At 40.9% G+C, this 21,509-nt stretch overlaps 1 protein-coding gene across 1 annotated transcript in view; it reads left to right on the top strand.

The window, feature by feature from the left end:
• TPH2 (tryptophan hydroxylase 2) overlaps window positions 1-21,509 on the top strand; it is a 79,979-nt gene that overhangs the window by 14,993 nt on the left and 43,477 nt on the right. The window contains exons 5-7 of the mRNA XM_048502520.1: window positions 6,202-6,269; window positions 10,702-10,898; window positions 19,505-19,640. Coding sequence (XP_048358477.1) covers window positions 6,202-6,269; window positions 10,702-10,898; window positions 19,505-19,640 — 401 coding nt within the window. The remainder of the gene's footprint in view (window positions 1-6,201; window positions 6,270-10,701; window positions 10,899-19,504; window positions 19,641-21,509) is intronic.

Below are 21,509 nucleotides of genomic sequence, written 5' to 3'. Positions count from 1 at the left end.
GAACAACTTCAGAAGGCTATGAAATACAATAAGGACATTTATTGAAATACAATGAAATACAATAGAAAAGGTGTCATCACATATTGCTGCTGTTGTGAATTATCTCTAGATCATTGCATAATTCTGAGTATGCTCATCTCAAAAAATGTGCAGGAAGGTAAATCTAGTCTCTATGCAGCCTTCATAGACCTAAAAGGGGCATTTGACTCCTTCAACAGGGGCCTCCTGTGGTCTAAATTGATGAATCTTGGAATAAACCCCAGACTCCTTGTGTTAACAATGTCTCTGCATAAAAACCCCACCTGTCAAATTAGAATTAATCCTTTGGGCCACATAACTCTCAACATCACTGTTTCCCAGGGAGTCAAGCAAGATAGCATGTTAGCCCTTGTTCTGTTCAATTTCTTCTTAAATGATCTTGCCCTGACCCTGAATAGGACAAATTCTCATTGTCATTATTTGGATAATGTTCTGTTCCCTATCCTTCTATATGCCGACGATGCAATTCTGCTGTCCCACTCAAGGGTTGGCCTCAAGAATTTACTCCTTAAATGTAACAATTACTGCACATCTAATCAGCTTCCAATAAATCCATCAAAATCTAAGGTATTTTTTTATGATCTGGTCTATTCAGGGCTCAGTTATTGAGCAAATCAGATCCCTTAAATACTTAGGGATTGTCTTACAACATAAGCCTGGCTGGGCTAAACATAGAGATAAGGCCCTGAAGGCTAGCAAATGTGCCTCTGCTGCTTTCCTGAAGTTTTTTTTACCTCCAATGGTGGCAGATTCATCCCGGCAGCCTTAAAAGTATTTATCATGAAAGTGGTTAACATCTATTGCAGAGGTCTTCAAACTATGGCCCTCCAGATGTTCAGGAACTACAATTCCCATCAGCCTCTGCCAGCATGGCCAAGTAGCAGGGCTGATGGGAATTGCAGTTCCTGAACATCTGGAGGGCCATAGTTTGAAGATCCCTGATCTATTGTATGGGGTTCCAATATGGATCCATGCATGGAAATCCAAGCTTGAACAGCTGCAGTCCAGCTTCCTATATAAAATCTTTGGACTCCCACATTGTATCTCCTATGCAGTCCCTTGCCTTGAGGCAGGTCAGCACCTTCTGGAAACCAGGACTTGGGTTGCCACTTTCAAATTCTGGTACACCTCTGTTTCTACTCTGACTCGCACAGCTTGGTCCAACTAGTGATGCATGAGCTCCAGACCTCTGATTGATGGTTACTAATCGAGGCTAAGATGTCCTCATTGGGCCTTGCCTGGGACTCTTGTCTGGCTCTAATATAGAATTAAAAACTCCATTTTAATATAAACATTTTAAAATACATCAATGAACATATAAACTATACATACAATGGACAACAACAATTATTCGAAACCCCAATACACATGCACAAAAAAGGGAGAGAGATTCTCTGGACCAATGTATACACAACAAGTCTCTACCATGAGAACATCATATTCAATGAATTGTGCATGGTTGTGAGGTGAACAAATTGGCTGGTGGTCAATCTCCGATGGAGGTGGTAGTATTGACCCAGGATTAATTCAATACTTTCGACTAAAAAGTCTTCTTCAGCCACTCACATCATTCTGGTACAAGTTGTTCTATTACAACAATAATAATAATGGTATAAATATATAAGTATATATACATACATTCATTCATCAACAATGATAATCTGCATGGCAGCACAAGATGGCCCATGGGAAATGGATGCCACAAAGTGACTCATACTAGCTACACATTACATTAGACACAATAATGTGCAGAATACCTACAGCCTGATACAATTCCAACTCCTAAACACAAGGCATTACGCTCTGGCCTTAAACTCAACTCCACAGGTCTGTTCAGTCTCTTGACAGTGTGTAACAGAGTGGAAATTTTTAGGAGGTCAAACACCCAAACTCAAATTCTCTGCAGCTGTGCCGCTGAGCCAATACTCTCACTAATTTAAAGAGACAGCACTTAGATATCCAATTGTATTGGCAATAGTTGATGTACACCAAGCCTCATAAAAAGCATTTCAAGTCCAGGTCTTGATTTAAGCTGATTGGTGGTTACTAATCGAGGCTAAGATCTCCTCATTGGGCCTTGCCTGGGACTCCCTGCTCATGCTCACTGCTAACGAGATTTCTCACCAACTAAAAAATAAATTATTTGATCAGGAACTTCAATACCTGTTGAGCAAGAGTTCTTGTTCACCTTTGTACTTTGGGATCACTCCCTGAAAACTCTGTGTTGCCCACTCGGAATCAACTCCCAAACCATAAACTTAGATGGGCACTTTCAAGAGCAAGATGCAATTCCTTTCCATCGTCCTTACTTCAAGGGAGGTTCTTAAACATCCCTTGGCATGATCGACATTGTTCTCTCTGCCTTTCCTATACTGACTCTCTTGAACACATCTTGCTCTCCTGCCCAAAGTATAACATCTTTAGGTCCAATTTCTCTGCCTTAACCTCGGCTGGGTTCACCGATCTCTCTACCAATGCAAAGATGATTCTTCTACTCAACAACCCTGAGGATGAAATAATGGAAATTGTAACCAAACTTTAGCTGGGCACTTTGAACTAGGTTCCCTTGGCTTCTGTTCACACTTTTTTCACTATTCTCTATTGGATTTACCTCTTCCTTTTGTCCTCATGCTGCATATGCCTAGTAAAGGTCTCTGAATGTGAATTATCCCTGTGTTTATTGTGTGTTCTCTTAAGCTTTGCATAGAAATGCAAAGATTCCATTTCATTTCATATCCTTTCAACACGTTTTTCTGTATACGTGCAACATATATCACCTCTCAACTGAGGAATGTTATGGTGTCTAGTGTGTTAGTTGCTAGACATACAAATAGACAAAGACAAAGGACTGAAATATGACTACTGATGTCACAATACACTGCTGCCTCCTTAAAGCCGGGGAACCACAAGTATTTTCCTGTGATGTGGTCACCACAAAATGGTTTTCACATGAAGTGGAGCCCACCACAAAATGTCAGGGAGTGAGATTAGGCATTACTTTAATAATAACTCTTCAGCATCTCAGACAGAAGCTCTGTTTAACAAGATGAATTTTTAAATTAATACATTGTTTAAAAATATTTTCTCATATACATACAGGTACCCTCTAGTTATATAGATTCTTATGAAGATTCTTATGCTGTGGTGGCAGTTGCTGCTGAAGCAACTTTTTAAAAAATCTGCACAGCCAATCAGATTTCCAAAAGCCTTGCTGGGCAGAAGCTCTTCTGGATCTTCCTGCTGTCAAAAACACCTGGTGAATGCCAAGGATGATGTTGTCAAGTTCAATGGTGCCCATGGGCACCATTTTGGGGACTCTTGCTTTATGAAATTCCTAAAGAAAAGAGATATGGAAAAAGTTGTACCCCCATCCCAAATACCTTACCCTCCTTTTTTCTGATGATAATTCTCTCTTCAACTAGGAAATCAGTTCAGAAGTTTGGTGGACAGATGCATACTTACAGATCTGTGATATGTTAAGGAAGATTCAGAAACATTTTAGAAAATATATGAAATTCCTAGTGATCAACAAGAAATTGGTTTAAACCATCTTTTAGTTCATTTATCCATGACATAAGTCCTGCTATCTCAGCTTGCTATATTGTTCAAGACTAGCCTTGTCCTTAGCCAATAGAATCTCAGCAATGTCTGTGGAGCTGTGGCAGTATTGCCTTTCTATGCCAGGAGTTGCATATGAGTTTGGGACTTAAATAAATGCTGAACTCTTCAGCAAATCTTTGTTATACACTGTAGTTATTGTTCATATTCATGGCTATTATTGACTTGCATCTCTTGAAAAACAAGTCCATATCCTCACAGATGTTGACTGAATCTGAATTTTCTGCACAAAATTAACTTTTTTTGCTGGTAGATTGATTCTTTTCCCTGGAACCCAGCTCAACAAGTTAGATGAAGTGTTATGTTGCAATAAAAATAATGATTTTGTGGCACCATAAATCCATAAGGTTGGAACCAATGAATTGTGAATGGATTGACTTCATGCAATAGTTGAATTAAAATATTTCACTATACTCTCTGAAAAGCTGTTCCTGAAATTTGAAGGACATTTAAGATCAGAGAAGAATATAGCTTGAGAAATTGGCAGAAGTAACTCTCCTCTTCTTGTGTGAACTCCATTTACATTTGAGATGGGGGATTTCTGCTAATCCACCTGCCTGCCTGCCTGCCTGCCTGCCTGCCTGCCTGCCTGCCTGCCTGCCTGCCTGCCTGCCTGCCTGCCTGCCTGCCTGCCTGCCTGCCTCGTTCGTTCGTTGCTCGCTTCGCTCCTGCTCGCTCGCTTCTGCCTGCCTCTGCTCGCTCTGCCTGCTCTGCCTCGCTCTTCCTTCCTTCCTTCCTTCCTTCCTTCCTTCCTTCCTTCCTTCCTTCCTTCCTTCCTTCGACTTGCTGATGGAGTGTGTATTTAAGTCAGTGGGATATATGCAATAGTATTGAAGAGACCTTTTTAGAACTCCTGTGTGTTATGTTTTTACTTGTCATTTTCCATCCTGAAAGCTTTGTGTCAGTATATCTGTGTTCAAGCTCAATGCAAAGTTTTGGAGAGGTATGAATAATGTATGGCCATGTATCGAAGAAGTGGATGATATACTCCATTTTGTGGGCAAATAATTCTTCATCTGCTGTTGACTTGGAAGCCAATAACATAAAGTGCAATCTGTGGTGGAATAGGAACACATACTTTTGGGGACAAGTTATGTTTTATTGCAAGATAGCTATCCCTCCTGGCTCCTGGGACTGATTACTTGAAGGCAAAAATTGTTGTGAAGGAAAGCTAGGTTTTTAGTTGGCTGTAGGTATGATCAATCAGAGAGAAAGGGGTGCTAGTAATAATGCTCATTTTGACTTGTGATCAACCAATAAAGCTTTCTAACTACACTTCTATAGGAAAGATAGCTTTGGGGTAAAATTTTACCCGAGGTTGTAAGCAAGTTATATTGAGGAAAGCTAACTGCTTACTATGATTATACGGACAGTTTTATTAAATATATATCTTGCCTTCTAGCCTGAGAAGCCCTCAGGATAGCCAGTTGCTCTTTGAGCCAAAGACCTAAAGCAGTTTTTATTGCTATTTCTGTTCACAAAAGCAAAGGAACATAGGATTTATGTTTCTTGCTGTCCATTTAGAAATGTATGATCTCCTGTACACATGAATTGTGGCAAAATGATATGTCTACTTTTGAATAAGTCCCAGGGGGATTCTTGATTTGGCTCATCTTTGACTTTTATTATGCACATACCTATAGAACTATTGGTGCAAAAAGGACAGACTTTGGAATGATGGACTATGGATAAACTGTAAAGCCCCTTTCCTGTTGAAAGCCTGCATGTTTTACAAATGTTCTTATCAAATCTGGAAGCTGCAGTGAATTCTGCAAACCTCTTGCTCATTTAGCTTCTATTCATGCCTTTGCCTGGGGCAACTGATGGGGAAGACTTCAGTCTTTATGAAAGGCTGTTCATTTTCCTAAATCACTCCCACTGTATTTGTGAACAATTTAATGTGTGGTGTGAATTAGGTCATTTCCGCACAGCAAAATCATACCTGTGTACCACTGGTTTTTTAACCTGGGTCTATTTTATCCCAGGGTGTCCGTTTGCATGGCTGCCTGTTTTTTGAAGGAATTCATTGAAGACAGGGAGGAAACACTCCAGCTTGTTTTTTTTCATGAGCCCGGGACTTCAGTATTTACATTGAAAGTTATTTGAGCATGCCCAGTGTCCCATGTTCTGATTGGCTGTTGTTTTTGAGTGGCAGCTTGAATGAATATCAGGTGGGGAGAACAAGGCAGCTGGGTGGGAAAAATAAACCGGTTCTGCTCCCGATTGTTGTTTGTACTGTAGCAGGCTCTGGCAGGTCCACCTGGGTTGTTGTTTTTTTAAAAAAGAACCTCCAATTTGGCAGTTTTTGAATACCCTGGGATGAGGGAAACATCATGGGGCAAACTTGCTTTAAGACCGGGAACTGTGCAGAATTCTTGGCTGTACAGGGATATTTCTCTTGCTCAACCCAGGATATTTTGAGGTGCGGAAACGACCGTAGAGTACTAATACACATTTTAAAAAAAATGCTTCCATGGTGTCTGTCAAGATTCCTTCTTGCTGACTTCATTTCTCATAGTTTTAAATTGTTTTAATTTGATGTAGGGATTTAAAGACAACGTCTATCGGCAAAGAAGAAAATATTTTGTAGATGTTGCCATGAACTATAAATAGTGAGTACCGATTCTTCCTATGGAATTCCCGCATGGTCTGCTTATGGTCCTCTGTGTGAGCTTCACAGCAGGCAGGTGGCAGCCTCAGGCAGCTACCAGTCAGAGCACGCTGACAGAGCCAAATTGGTAAAAGAAGAATGTGACTTCAGCTTATTTGGGTAAAATTGTACTGCTGTTTAAAAAGCCACAACTAAATACACAATGACAATTATATCTGGCACACATCTAGTGGTTTGGCACAAGGAGGATGAACTTAGTGTCTGCTTTGTCACAAACACAGTGCCAGACCAATTCATATGGTCATTGGAAATATTTGCACACATTGATCCCTTACTCTTGACAAACCAGTTTGCCACAGCTGCCACCAACCCGGGTACATGTCTACAAAAGCATTTTGTAGTGGTGGGCAGAAAACTTGGCTGCACAAAGTCACAGAAGTAGTCAACAATGCAAAACCTTCAAGCAACTGCCATGTGTTTAAGGCTGTGTGAACTGATCACTCTGTAAACCAACTGTCTTTCTGTAGCAATGGACAATAGGGTACAGTTGAATGATCCATTACACAAATTTTAGCAGTGGTCCTGGGTTTTGTGTTAAACTAGATTTTTCAGAGAGATTAAAGAACCACATTGCCTTTCTAATACAATTAAATATCACTTTAATCAATATTTGAAGAACAATCTGCCAGAAGATTATTTAAACAAATCTGCAACTTCATTTTTAGTAGCTGTTAAGTAGACTTTTACTGAATCATTAAATATAAAGTTATCTGGAATCCCAGTGTGTGAGGATTTCCCTTTCCCAGTCAGTTTTCATCTTCTGTTGCTTTTAGTTGAGGCTTGCCAGGTTTGAACAGATTCATGCTCTGACCCAATGGATCATGCAACATATTACTTTCCACACTACTACTTTTTATTGCTCCTAGGGGAAGTACCCACAATTTCAAAGAAAAAGTGTGAGTGTCATTTCAGCTTGCATGGCCCATAGTTGAGCAGAAGAGTCTCGGCTGTTGAAACTGTGTTTGCCAAGGCTGTCTCGTCTGATGGCAGAAAATGGAAGAACAGAGTATAAACTAACAGTTTTGCAATGGTGCCTCAATACAAATCTTGAAAGATATCAAGAATTAGCATGGTGCTAATGTTTATAACAAACTCATGCCAGGTTGGATTATATTTCCTCCTACTCAGAGTGTACCATAATTTCTGCAAGCACCCCATCATGAATGCAGGTGCAGGACATGACTAGTCAAACCAGACTGTGAAATTATGGGCAAAACTACAGCTTGTTCTCAAGGCCAATGTCTTATTTACCTCAAGACCAGCGCAATAAAGATAGGAATGGCTTCCAATGTATATAGGGACGGTGTGAACTCATTAGTTGGTTTAGTTATTGATTTTCTTGTCTACATTCTGTCTATCCTCCCCCTTGTTTTCTGCCATTTCTACCCTGGAGATTCCAACATGCCCTCATTAGTCCTCCAAGCATTTCTCTGACTGATTTAGTGACTTGCTGTGCAGCTAATAGCACACATTCCTCCACTTGCAAACATAACAGTTACAGACTTCCTTTTTCAAATATTGTCTTTGCAGATCAAGCCCACTTTTTGAATTCATTATCTTCCCTAGGAGTTAGTAAATTTCCCGCGCAACCTCCAAATACCTGCTGTTTTGCAATTTTCTTGTCACACACACTTCCAAGCCAAGCTAATTCCAATCACATTCTCTCTTTGTTTGTAATGGGCCAAACTCTTCACACTATGAAGACGGCACATAGTAATTTTATGTGCCTTCCAATTTTAGGCTTTTCTTTTTTTTTCTTGCTTGCAGTTTCTACCTACTTTGATGTCTTTTTTTCCCCCTAGAGCACAAAAAGGTGGTGGTGGGGAAGCATTTCTTTTCTGGAACAGAAGGAAAATCTTGGCAGAAAAAGAATATTCTTAAAAAGCCCATTAAGAGTCTTTATGTTGTATGTGTCTCTTTGTGAATATAAAAATTAAAACAAAAAAAAAAACCTAATAAGGAAATAGAAAAAGGAAGCTTGTGTCCCATGAGTAGAAGCAGTTGCTTCTCTCTCTCTCTCTCTCTCTGGCCCCTTCCCTATATACAGAATAATGCACTTTCAATCCACTTTCAATATCGTTTGTAGCTGTGTGGAATAGCAAAATCCACTTGCAAACAATTGTGAAAGTGGATTGAAAGTGCACTATTCTACATGTGTGGAAGGGGTTTCTCTCCCTCATTCTCAGTAAAGGAAGTTCCCTGAGCAAGAGCTGGGTCATTACTAACCCATGTGCTGATGACCAATCATGACATTTACTAGGCAGACTATATTTATGGGGTGGTTTACCATTACCTTCTCTAGTCGTCTACACTTTAGCCCCAGCAAACTGGGTACTCATTTTACTGATCTAGGAAGGATGGACGGCGAAGTCAGCTTTGAGCCAGTTACTGGAAACTGACCTCCACTGGGATCCAACTCAGGTCATGAGCACAGCCTGGACTGCAATAATGCAGCTTACCACTCTGCACCACAGGGCGCTCTCTCTCTCTCTCTCTTTCTCTCTCTCTCTCTCTCTCACACACACTCTGTCAACATACTGTATGTTTGCGGATCTAGCAAAGGCACAAGGCGAGTTCCTTTTGCATATCTGTGCTCAGTTTAAGTGGTGGACAAGTTTCAAATCGGTCTGGACATTTTTCCCCCCTGCTATTTAACTGTGACATTTGTTTAAACTCAGTTTAAGAAACTGGAAGATGTTAAATGAACACACAGTTCAGTGTCATTAACACAAGCAAAATGAGCAAGGACTTCTGCAGTTGTTGCTTAGGAGAAGCCTGTGTAGAGCTGCTATTATTGGTTAGATTCTCTCCGTTAGTACCCCAGTGGGTGAACAGCTTTGGTACTAAAATTGTTTCATTTGGGGGACTATCAACTGCAGCCTGCCTCAAATATCATACAAAATCAAGGAATTCAGAATTCTCTCTCTTCTCCATACCCTAGTAGCTCTGCTACTCTCACTTCTAGTTGTTCCAATACATTATCAATGGTAGGAACTAGGATTATTCAGCAACTCACTTCAAAGAAATAACAAAAAAGTGATGTTTAAAATTTATAGTCTGCACCCATTGGAATATTTATTATTTTATGTATTATATTTATATCCTGCCTTTCTCCCATCATGGACGTTAAGATACATAAGCTTCTTATGAGGTGTCCCGCTCAGACAGTGTGATCAGACCTAGAGTTGCATAGTTTGGGTTACTGAATCATGTGTCCTTAGGCCAAATCTTCAATTTTTTCTATCTATGCCTCGGACAATGCCAACCTATCTTTCAGAGCTGCTATTAAAAAGGTCTGGGCTGCTAAGGAAGAAGGGCTAAAAGGACAATATTTTGGAGGCTATGGACACTCTTAGGGACCCATAGAACTGGGCAAGTCTTGTGATTTGTCTGCAAATATATTTTTTGTTGAATTTTGATAGGGGGAGCAATGCCCAGAAGGAATCTTTGTCTAGGAGTCTATAGTGGGCCTTGACAAGATAATGTTTTTGAAATGTTTTGGGCATGTACAAGTGCTTTCTAAATACCAAAGAATACTCTCTGTAACTTCTTTGTATACAGTCAGCACTCACTTTTTTGAAGGCCACCCCCATGATCATACAGCACAGGATCTGTTCTTGACATGAGAACCTATAACATCAAAGCTCTATAGAAAATTAGAGTGGAAGAAACCAAGTTTTCCCTAAAACTTAAGTGCAGAAATTCTTAAAGGAATACTTAGCACTAAGAATAACAGAATCTTGTGGAACTTTAAAAATCAAACAAATTGGTTGTGGCATAAAATTTCCTGACAAATGACACAAAACAATAAATTAGCCAGTGAAAGTCTTCCAAGGCGATTCCAACAGGAAAAAGCTGAGAGTCCATCTGTAGGTTTAACATAATCTCTCTTCATATCCCATCAAAAGCTGAATAAAGACTTGGGATTCCTTAGGTGTCATCAGTGTTATTAAAATGGTTTTCTAGCATCTCAAAGCTACAAATAGAGCCAATTATCACAATTGTGAATGGTCTCTGTACTTTCTTGATTATGTTTGAATTTTGCAAAATGCTCCTTGATACTTCTGTCTGTCTTCTTCCTATCTTCTGTACAAGTATCTGCATAGTGAGGGCATGCTACATTGCATCTGATCAATTGGATTCTAGTCTGTTGAAGTTTATGGTAGAATAAAAGACTTGTAAATCTTTAAGGTGCCACAGGATTCTTGTTCCTGTTGCTTATACAGATTAACACAGCTTCTCCTATTTGTTATTGAGGCTGAGGTAGACTGACATAGCAATGGAATCACAACTGAAAGCAGTAAAACAAAGAAGTGATAGAACCAGAAGTACTTGTTTTAAAACTGTTGTGTGCGCATCTATTTTTTTCTCAGTGGCCAGCCAATCCCTAGAGTGGAGTATACACCTGAAGAAATAAAAACTTGGGGCATCGTGTTCAGAGAACTTACTAAACTGTATCCTACTCACGCTTGTCGAGAATATTTGAAGAATTTTCCTTTGCTAACCAAGTACTGTGGCTATAGAGAGGATAATGTCCCTCAACTGGAAGATGTTTCAATGTTTCTTAAAGGTAAGGGTCTCACTTGTCTTTTAGCTAAATGAGGGTCTCAAACCGGGGTTGTGATTCATTGCCATTGATTAGATTATGTGCATTGATTTGGGTCAAGTTGTTTCACTACAGCTCTGAAGCTATATCACTGTTTTTAGGACTGTTTATAAATTGTAATCACTATTTTTGGGTTTGGATGTCGAGGATATTGCACATTTTTGTGTAAAACATTAAACAAGAAGTCTGCAATAAATAGTATGGATGTGGGATTAAAGACACAATTCCCCCTGTGCTAGGGAAACAGTCAGAGCTCCTTTCACAATACTATCATGGATTGATTTATGCATGCCTTTATGTCCTGGTTCATACACTCACTGAGGGCCGGTGCTGATTTAGTGTGATGGATAAATGATGTGAACCCATTTCTTTCCCCATGTAAGCAATCTCCAGTATGATCCGAGCTTCTGTGCCTGGTTGAAATTCCCATTAAGGCAACTTAACCCTCTTAAAATGGGAGCTAAATAGTAAATAAGATTGCTTTAAATCAGGTGTTTATTGAAGTCCTGCATCATTCACATCATTGATGGGACAAGTTAGAATTCTTAGGGCTAGCTTCACCCATAAGGATGCCAAACTCCAAGTGGTGGCTGGAGATCTCCCTGTATTACAACTGATATCCAGGAGATAGAGAGCAGTTCCCCTGGAGAAAATGACAATTTTGGAATGTGGAACCTGTACCCTTATATCCTTTTAAACTCCCCCACTTTAAACAACCCCAACCTCCTCAGGCTCCACCCCCAAAATCTGGGGCTGGCAACCCTATTCACTACCCAAGCAGTGAATTTACTACCCAAGCAACCCAAATGGGGTGACACAATGTACAGAGAGCACTGAAATGCTCCCAGCCTGTAGGTGATGGGTATTGATTGACCAAATGGCTGATTGAACAAATGGGTTTTCATTTGGAGACAGGTGAGCAGGTACTTCCAACTAACATTCCCTGGTGAATAGCTGAGCTGAATGTTTTCTCACTTTCATACTGGTCATGGAAGGCAGTTTGTAGTCAAAATATTCTGATCAGTTTACTCCAAGCTGAAAATGCAGTTTGCCTCCCATTTTGTCATTCATCTTCTGAGAAGCTGGGAAGGGAATTACTTGCTCCTTTTTAGTTCTCCCAATGGTTGTCCCTGCTTGCCTCTCAGCTGAGGGCAAGGCTGAGAGGGTGCCAACTTACATTTCTAGTCTGCATAGGCAAAACAAAAGAGATGCTAGAAATATACATGAAAATGTGAATGCCCTCTCCACATAATGCTTCCTTGACCCGTAGCTTTACTGAGCACTCTCAGAAGGCACCCTCCACTTTTTCAAGTCAATGGTCACCTTTTTGAGATGTCATGAAGGTGGATAACACTTTCAAGTCAAGGTAAAAACCCTTCTGTTGGCAGAGTTTGAAAGATAATCCAATCCCATACTACTGAGTTTGCTTTCAATAACTTTTAGTGCAATGGGATTTGCAAATGTCAATAATTGACTGCAGACCACTGAGAGACCTTCAGAATGCTGCCATTTGCACATACTAACTTACAGCAGAGAAAGAAAACAGCAACAGGCCAGTATCAAGAGAAGAACATACAATAAATCTTGAACATACAATAAACCTCTCTCTGGAAGCAGCAGAAGGAGTAGCAGCAGAAAAGAGGAGTGGGATGGAGAGTACTAGGCTGTGTGCTTGCTGAGAGGCAGGGCTTTGTTTAGGCCATGTGCTTGCTGAGAGGCGGGGCTAATTGAGAGGTGGGGTTTGCTATTAGCTCTGTTGCTCACTCTCTGGAAGCAGCGGTGCACACCTAACGGCACACGTAGTTCCTTTTACTCAATAAGGACATATCTTTTGAGGGATAGTAGAAGGTACCTTGAAGTCTTGGCAAAGGACCAGGGGTTCAGACATTAGGTCTGGTCCTTGGAGTGCCGTATACAGGGGCTTGTCTACGTAGGTAAAGGGAGAACTTTGGGGATTGAGAAATTCTTACAGGAGGCCCTGCACTATTTAACTGGTAAATAGGACTGCTGGGGGAGTTGCTGCAGTTACTTGCAACAGCTGTGGGATGGTTTTTTTGCCATAAGATGTGTGTAGCTACACTTGCAGCTAGTCTAAGTTGGTTGCTCTCTTAGAAGAGAAGGTCCAGCAGCTTGAGGCACAAGTATCTACACTTCAAGACATTAGGAATAAGGAAGATTTCATCGACACAATGGAGCTGACAATACTGGGTGAGGAACACATCGGCAGTCTCTCTGAGGCAGATGTCTGCTCTCAAGTGCTGGATTTGCACAATTGGAAAAATGTGACGCAATGAAGTAGAGTGTCTAGGGAGCATTCTTTGAGCTTAAACCTACAGTTTGAAGTTCTCTCCCTTCTCAGCGAGGACGAGGATAAGAAAGATGCATAGGAGCAACTGAGTCAGACCTCAGAGAATGTGCAAGCAATAGAAGGTTCAGCCCACAAAATGGCAAAACATCAGAGACGTGTAGTTGTGGTTGGAGACTCCCTGCTGAGGGGAACAGAAGCAGCGATTTGCAGACCTGATAAGATGTCACGAGAGGTATGCTGTCTCCCTGGGGCAAAAATTCATGATGTCACTGAGAGGCTGATGAGACTTGTTAAGCCCACTGATCATTACCTGTTCCTTCTGATCCATGTGGGGACAAATGACACAGCAAGACAAAGCTTCCAGGACATCAGAAGGAATTTTGAGACTCTGGGAAAGAAGCTGAAGGATCTGGATGTACAAGTTGTCTTCTCATCTCTACTCCCGGTTGAAAGACGTGGCCCATGGAGAGAAAGAAGAATAGTGGAGGTGAACAATTGGCTTTGTCAGTGGTGCTGCCATAAACAATTTGGGTTTTTGGACCATGGTCTGTTGTTTCATGAAGAGGAACTGCTGGCAAGAGATGGGTTGCACCTCACGCCTGTAGGAAGAAACATCTTTGCCAGGAGACTCACAAACCTGATGGGCTTTAAACTGAGTTATGTGCGGGAGGGAGACAGTATTCAAACAGTTAGAAGTTCAAAAAATGATAGTGATAGTAGTCCAAAGGTTATAGAGAGAACTGAGCAAATAGGTCAAGAAGGCAACAGCAGGAGGAAAAAAACCTTAAAGAAGCAGCCAGAGAAAATGCACCATGGCCTTCAATGTCTCTACACCAATGCACAGAGTATGAGAAATAAACAAGATGAACTTGAACTCTTAATACAGCAAAACAAATATGATATTATAGGCATCACTGAAACCTGATGGGATGAGTCTCATGATTGGAACATTAGAATTGAAGGGTTTAACCTATTTCAGAGAAACAGATCAAATAGGAAAGGAGAAGGAGTTGCATTATACGTAAAATATTGTTACAGCTGTGAGCAGGTCCATGACTTAAATCCTCCAAGCCAGACTGAGAGCATCTGGGTAAAAATAAAAGGGGAGAGAAACAACACTGATCTAATTGTGGGGATATATTATAGACCCCCATGCCAGTAGTAATGGGAGATTTCAATTATCCGGATATTTGCTGGGAGTCAAACTCTTCCATGACAATCAGGTCCAACAAATTTCTCACTTGCCTTGCAGACAATTTCATGGTCCAGAAGGTGGAAGAAACAACAAGGGGAACTGCTATTTTAGATCTGCTCCTAACCAATAATGATGACCTGATTAGTGGAGTGGAAGTGGTAGGATCCTTAGGTGGGAGTGATCATGTTCTCCTGGAGTTTGTTATACAGCGGAAAGGGATGCTAAACATAGTCATACACGCATTCTTGATTTTAAGAAAGAAGATTTCAGTAAGCTTAGGAATCTACTGGGTGTGATCCTGTGGTCAGAAATACTAAAAGAGAAAGGAGTGCATGATGGCTGGGAGTTTCTTGAAAGTGAGATCTTGAGGGCACAGTTTCAAACAGTTCCAATGAGGAGGAAAAATGAGAGGTGTCTAAGGAAACCAGGATGGCTGTCTAAAGAACTTTCAACTGAGCTAAGATTTAAAAAGGACATGTGCAAAAAGTGGAAAAGGGGGGAAATCACCAAAGAGGAATTCAAACAAATAAGCAGGATGTGTAGAGAGAAAGTCAGAAAAGCTAAAGCTCACAATGAGCTGAGGCTTGCCAGAGAGGTTAAAAACAACAAAAAATGCTTTTTTGGTTATGTCCGTAGCAAAAGGAAGAAAAACGATAGGATGCATGGAGGAGATGGCAAAATACTAACAGGAGATGGAGAAAAGACTGAACTACTCAACACCTTCTTTGCCTCAGTCTTTTCCCAAAAAGGAAATGGTGCTCATCCAGGAGAAAAAGAAACAGAAGTTACAGTAGGAGAAATGCAACACAAAATAAATAAAGAGGTAGTGAAGGAATACCTAGCTACTTTAAACGAATTCAAATCTCCAGGGCCTGATGAACTGCATCACAGGGTATTAAAAGAACTGGCAGAAGTAATCTTAGAACCACTTGCTGTAATCTTTGAGAACTCCTGGAGAACAGGAGAGGTCCCAGTGGACTGGAGGAGGGCTAATGTTATCTCCATCTTCAAAAAGGGGGAAAAGGAGGACCCTAATAATTACCATCCAGTAAGCCTGACATCAGTACCAGGGAAGATTCTGGAGCAGATCATTAGACAGATGGTCTGCCAGCACTTAAAAGGGAATACTACAATCACAAAAAGTCAGCATGGGTTTCTGAAAAACAAGTCATGCCAGACCAATCTTATCTCTTTTTTTGATAAAGTGACGAGCTTGGTAGATCAAGGTGCCCCATAATATTCTTGCCAGTAAGCTAGTGAAATGTAGACTAGACAATGCTAATATTACATGTATTTCTAATTGGTTGTCTGATCGAACTCAAAGGATGCAAACTAATGGCTCATCTTCATCCTGGAAAGAAGTGACTAGTGGGGTGCCACAGGGTTCTGTCCTTGGCCCAGTGCTATTCAATATTTTTATCAACGACTTGGATAATGGAATAGAGGGCATGCTAATAAAATTTGCAGATGACACCAAATTAGGAGGGGTAGCTAATACCCCGGGGGACAGAGTCAGAATTCAAAATGAGCTAGACAGATTAGACAGCTGGACCAAAACAAACAAAATGAGTTTTAACAGAGATAAATGTAAGATACTACAGTTAGGCAGAAAAAATGAAATGCACAGATATAGGATGGGTGACACCTGGCTTGACAACACTACATGCGAAAGGGATCTGGGATTCTTAGTAGACCATAAACTAAATATGAGTCAGCAGTGTGATGTGGCAGCCAAGAAAGCTAATGCGATTCTAGGTTGTATCAATAGGAGTATAGTGTCAAGATCGAGGGATGTAATTGTACCTCTCTATTCTGCATTGGTTAGACCTCACCTGGAATATTGTGTACAGTTCTGGGCACCGCAGTTTGGGCGGGATATTGACCAGCTGGAGCGGGTCCAGAGGAGGGCAACCAAAATGGTAAAGGGTCTGGAGTCCATGCCCTATGAAGAGAGGCTTAGGGAGCTGGGGATGTTTAGTCTGGAGAAGCATAAGTTAAGGGTGACATGATAGCCATGTTTAAATATTTGAAGGGATGTCATGTCAAAGAGGGAGCAAGCTTGTTTTCTGCTGCCTCAGAGACTAGGACACAGAGTAATGGATTCAAGGTGCAGGAAAAGAGATTGCACCTAAACATTAGGAAGAACTTCCTGACCGTCAGACTGGTCGACAGTGGAATTCACTGCCTTGGAGAGTGGTGGAGTCTCCTTCTTCGGAGGTTTTTAAACAGAGGCGGTATGAGCATATGTCGGGAGTGCTTTGATTGTGTGTTCCTGCATTGCAGGGGGTTGGACTTGATGACCCTTGTGGTCTCTTCCAACTCTATGGCTGTTTCTGCATGGGTGGAAAACAGCGCCCTAGGGATGCATCTCAGCAACGCTGTGCTGAGCCCACCCAAGCGGCGCAAAGATGCCACTTCCAAACCTCGCTCCCTGAGCGAGGCTTTTCAAAAGCGCCGTCTTCGCACTGGTGCAGTGCAAACCGCACTGGCGTGAGGGTGCCGCTGTTGGTCCCTCCAGTGTGTGTGAGGAACTTACCTTGCCTGCCTGTACAGCTCCGGATGGCCCCGGGGGCCAGAGGGCAGCATGGGCGTGTCCTTCCAGCCGCCCGGAGTTGCACAGGAAGGCAAGGTAAATCCCTCACACACACCCTGGATGACTCCGAGCAGAGCCGCCCCTGTGGGCAGTGGCAGGGTCGGGACTGCCCGCACAGGACCGTGCAAATGGTCCCAACGCTTCACCAGCTTCATTTAAGCTGGTTGGAAGCTGCTGCCACTGGCTGTGCAGAAACAGCCATAGATTCTATGATTCTATGAATGCTAGAGAATGCACCACAGCTCCCCCTAGGATTCAAGTGGTCTGAACTATTATGTCAATGGTAATTATATTAACTAGATTTTTGGCAGGCTGTCATTTTTCTAACACACTGAAGCCTGTCTCATTTCTGGGCTTTAATTGGTAATCCTGAAGTAAAGAAATTTCTAGCCCAAGATGACAAGTCAGAAACTGCTCCCCCTTACCTGGATCTCTTAGTTCAAGTCTACTGGCAGGCTCCTTGTTCCATTGCGCTGTGCCCTGAATGCTCTAGGCGTGTCAGCTGCAAGTGATTTATTAATGATTCCCTTTGTAGTGATTCTGAAAGGCTGTATTTCTAACAGTGCACAATGTTTAACTTTGGGGGAAAATATTGTATTTTTCCCTCCTGCTGTAAGTGCAACAAAGTCATGGCAAAGTATACTCCCAAACACTCAAGGAAGATTTTCAATTGAAAACAAAATATAGTGTGTAGATTGAAAGGCTAACCTGACCCAGCTCCCTGTGCCTTTTTTTGCTTCTGCTTTTATGACTGCCAGCACTTAGTGTTAATTGGCTTGCTGCTCTTTGAGCCTGGTCATATCTTTCAAAGGGTCTTCCTGTTCTGTTTTCTTAATCCTGGAGGAATGGTGCAGAAGTAGAATTCCTCCCCCCACCTTTTTTGAAGCTAGAGAAAATACTCAAGGTTTAAAGGTATTCTCGCAGACCAAAGGTAACAGCAATAATTAGGGATGGAGGATAGAGAACCAAGTTTGGATAATTTTATACTAAACAGCAATGACTGGGAAAGTACAAGGCTGTTCAGAGTCACTGAAGGTTTGGAGCAACTCTGGAGAGAGATACTACTGATCAAATTATACTTTGTTAAAAACATTTAATAATAGTAATGTGGCCCAACCAGATGTGATCTTTTACATGAATACCCTTACAAGAGTGCCAGTCTGGTATAGTGGGTAAGAGTGTTGAATTAGGATCTGGGAGACCCAACTTTGAATCCCCACTCTGCCATGGAAGCTTGCTGGGTGACCTTTGGCCAGTCACATTCACTTAGACTAATCTACCTCTCAGGGACTTTGTGAGGATAAAATGAAGAAGGGGAGAATTTTATAAGTCACTTTGGATCCCTACTGAGAAGAATAGTAGAGTATAAATGAACCAAATAAATAACATATTATTTGTAAGTGCTGCTGCTGCAATTGAACGTAAACACACCATTGCCTGCCAGGTCCTCATTGGCAGCTCTGAGGTTCCTTCTGTTTCCTCTCCCTTGTTGATGTGACCTGGGGAGGGGCAATGTGTGTGTGGGTGCTGCTACTAACTGATGGCAGTATCCTTGCTTAAAATGTTGTATCTAGTTACGCCCTTTAAATGTCATGTATTTGCAAAGAACTATCATTAGGAATATTGTATGTACAGATGAAAACTGCATATATAATTTCAAGACTACATACTACAGCTGGTTTTAAATTGTTTCCCGGTATACTGTCCTCAGTGTAGTATTTATTAGCCACTCTTCTTTGAGCATGCTAAGGATTTTCCCATTCAGTTATCATTCTTTATTCTCTGTGAGATAGCTTGAAAGAATATGGCTGGCCCATTTATTTAAGCATTTTTACTCTACTGCTGTCATCAAATGGTCCCAAAGCAGCATAAATAAACCAATAACAAGCAACCAACCAATGACTATGTGTTAGATCAGTCCTGGACTCTGCCTGATTTGTCTGTAAAGAGGCTGAGAGACAATAGGCCAAGAACCCCTTGGCTCTTGCCACTGACCATGCCTAAGTTTTATAAGGTCCCTGGAATAGGAATGGAAAAGTCAGTCATTGAAAAAGATGGAGGAGGGGTAAGCTAATTTACACATTATGAAGAAATTATGTTTTTTAATTACCTTGTATAACATAACAGGGAATCATGGCCAATTACATAATTTTTTTGGAATGTACTTACATGATATATCGCATGGGGTTCTTTGTTTCCTGTGTTCACATGCTGATCATATTATAGGTACACTAAATTCAACTTTTATTTTTGCCCACATCTCCACAAATTATATGAAATTGCCCTGCAAGGTTTTCTTGTTTATAGTGATTTCAGTACTGTTTTTTCTAGCTAGCAATCTAGTGAACTGATGGCTAGGAGATTTATAGTTGATGCAGATGCTGTATATGATTCTTTTACATAATAGTTTGGCACAAATATACCTTGCATTTCTTATTTATATTTAGTCACTTTTGGTCTGTCTTTCACTTCAGAAAGGTCTGGCTTTGTAGTGAGACCAGTTGCTGGATATTTGTCACCTCGAGACTTCTTAGCAGGCCTTGCCTATAGAGTTTTCCACTGTACCCAATATATACGACATGGATCGGATCCCCTCTACACTCCAGAACCGTGAGTATCACTTGATCTAATTTAGTTTTTCTTGTAAAACAGCAGCCCAATAAATGTCAGAAACAGCTCACTCCAGAGAAATTTTCTGTGAAATCTGTGGAACATGTTTTTGAATGAAACCTAGCTGAATTTTTTGACCTTTCAGTTCTGGAAACAACTTTTTAAATGTTAGTTCACTTAATTGAGAATTTTTTTCTGAAAAGAATGAATTTCACTCAATTATGTCATGTTAGTTCTTTTATTTCTCCGTTAGTTGATGCCAAACTCCTCAAAACCATTTTATTAGAGGAAGATTTTACTACTATTTTTACAGGAATACTTATGAGGTGGGCAATTCCTGTATTGATTTTCTTATAGTTATTCTTCATTCTGAATGTACATAAGATACAGTTTCATGTTTGTCCCATAGATATTGTTTTGTGTTTCAATGAAAGATTTTTCATGGGTGAAAGTTGACTTTTTGTAAAAAAGTAATTATCAGTTATGTTTTTTAAAAACTCATGCTGACACAGAGTTCTGACTATTGCTTTTTCCACTTGAGGGCATGTTACCTCTGTGCTTTTTTGTAGACTGGTTAAACAGAAAACAGAAACTGAAGCATAAGTGTTAACATAATAGATGAAATGAGGTAAAATTACATAGCAGTATCCAACTTACATCAAACTATACCAAGTAGAATAATAACTTTGGACCCCCTAAACCAAACCTCACCTAACTTGGATGATATCATCAGGAGAGACTCCTGAAAAATCCCTGAAACTTTGGTGTTGCTAGCCTAAAAACTGCTCCCCCCTGCAGACTGAAAACTGAAAAAACACTAAAAATACAAAAAACACACAAACGAACCTGAAATTTTTGTGGCCTCCACTAGGGGATATGGGGTACCCCATGTCCCCTAGGCAAACATGCCACTGACTCTCACCATCAGGAAGTTCTTCCTAATGTTTAGGTGGAATCTCTTTTCCTGTACCTTGAATCCATTACTCCTTGCTTTTGTCTCTGGAGCAGCAGAAAATAAGCTTGCTTCAACATGACATCCTTTCAAATATTTAAGCATGACTATCATGTCGCCCTTAACCGTCTCTTCCCCAGATTAAACATACCTAGCTCCCTGAGCTTCTCCTCATAGGACATAGAATCCAGAACTTTTGCCATTTTGATTGCCCTCCTCTTGACCTGTTACAGCTTGTACGTATCTGGGTTTTGTTGGTCCTTCTTGACTTCCTCAGCATACCCAACATCAGTTTTTCTCATTCTTCTGGCCACCATTTTCCAATGTTCAGAAGAGCTTTATTTATGGGAGTGTGTTGTAATCCTGCATGTCTAATACTGGAGCAAGGGATCAGTCTACTGAGCTATCAAATGCCAGGAAAAAAGGGGGGAAATTTGCAGGAAATCAACAAGGCATGCAGGATTTAAATTTTGCTCCTGTTGGACTGGCAGGAGTACATTAATAAGAAGAAAAGAACTTTTTAAAAATGCAATAGTGTAGACAATAGGACTCTTGTAAATTTATTTGTATATTTGTACAGAATAGAAAACTCTTCTCTATTATCTGTGTGATTTAATTTGGTCTTACTGGGTGGAACTCTTGGTTTCAATTTCAGTTCTTGTACATTGGCTAATGCTGATGTGCCTTCCTTGCAAATAAAAGCTGTTGTTATGGATCAGCTTCTCTTTGGTGAATAGACCTGAGAACTGAGTACTCTGGCCCAAACTCTTGTGTAAATTGAAAACTGCGGGAAAACCCTCTATGAAGCAAACAGCCTCCAGGCAAGCTGTTTAAGTGCATAAAAGCTTTGTGAGTGACCAAAAGGCACTGTTTCAGTAATTGGTGGGGGTGGGGGAAACCAGAGCAAGATTTGCTGC

Source organism: Sphaerodactylus townsendi, linkage group LG06 (genome assembly GCF_021028975.2).
Source record: "Sphaerodactylus townsendi isolate TG3544 linkage group LG06, MPM_Stown_v2.3, whole genome shotgun sequence".
NCBI lineage: Eukaryota > Metazoa > Chordata > Lepidosauria > Squamata > Sphaerodactylidae > Sphaerodactylus > Sphaerodactylus townsendi.
Note: the sequence above shows the minus strand (reverse complement) of the source record. Positions and strands in the feature narration are given on the sequence as shown.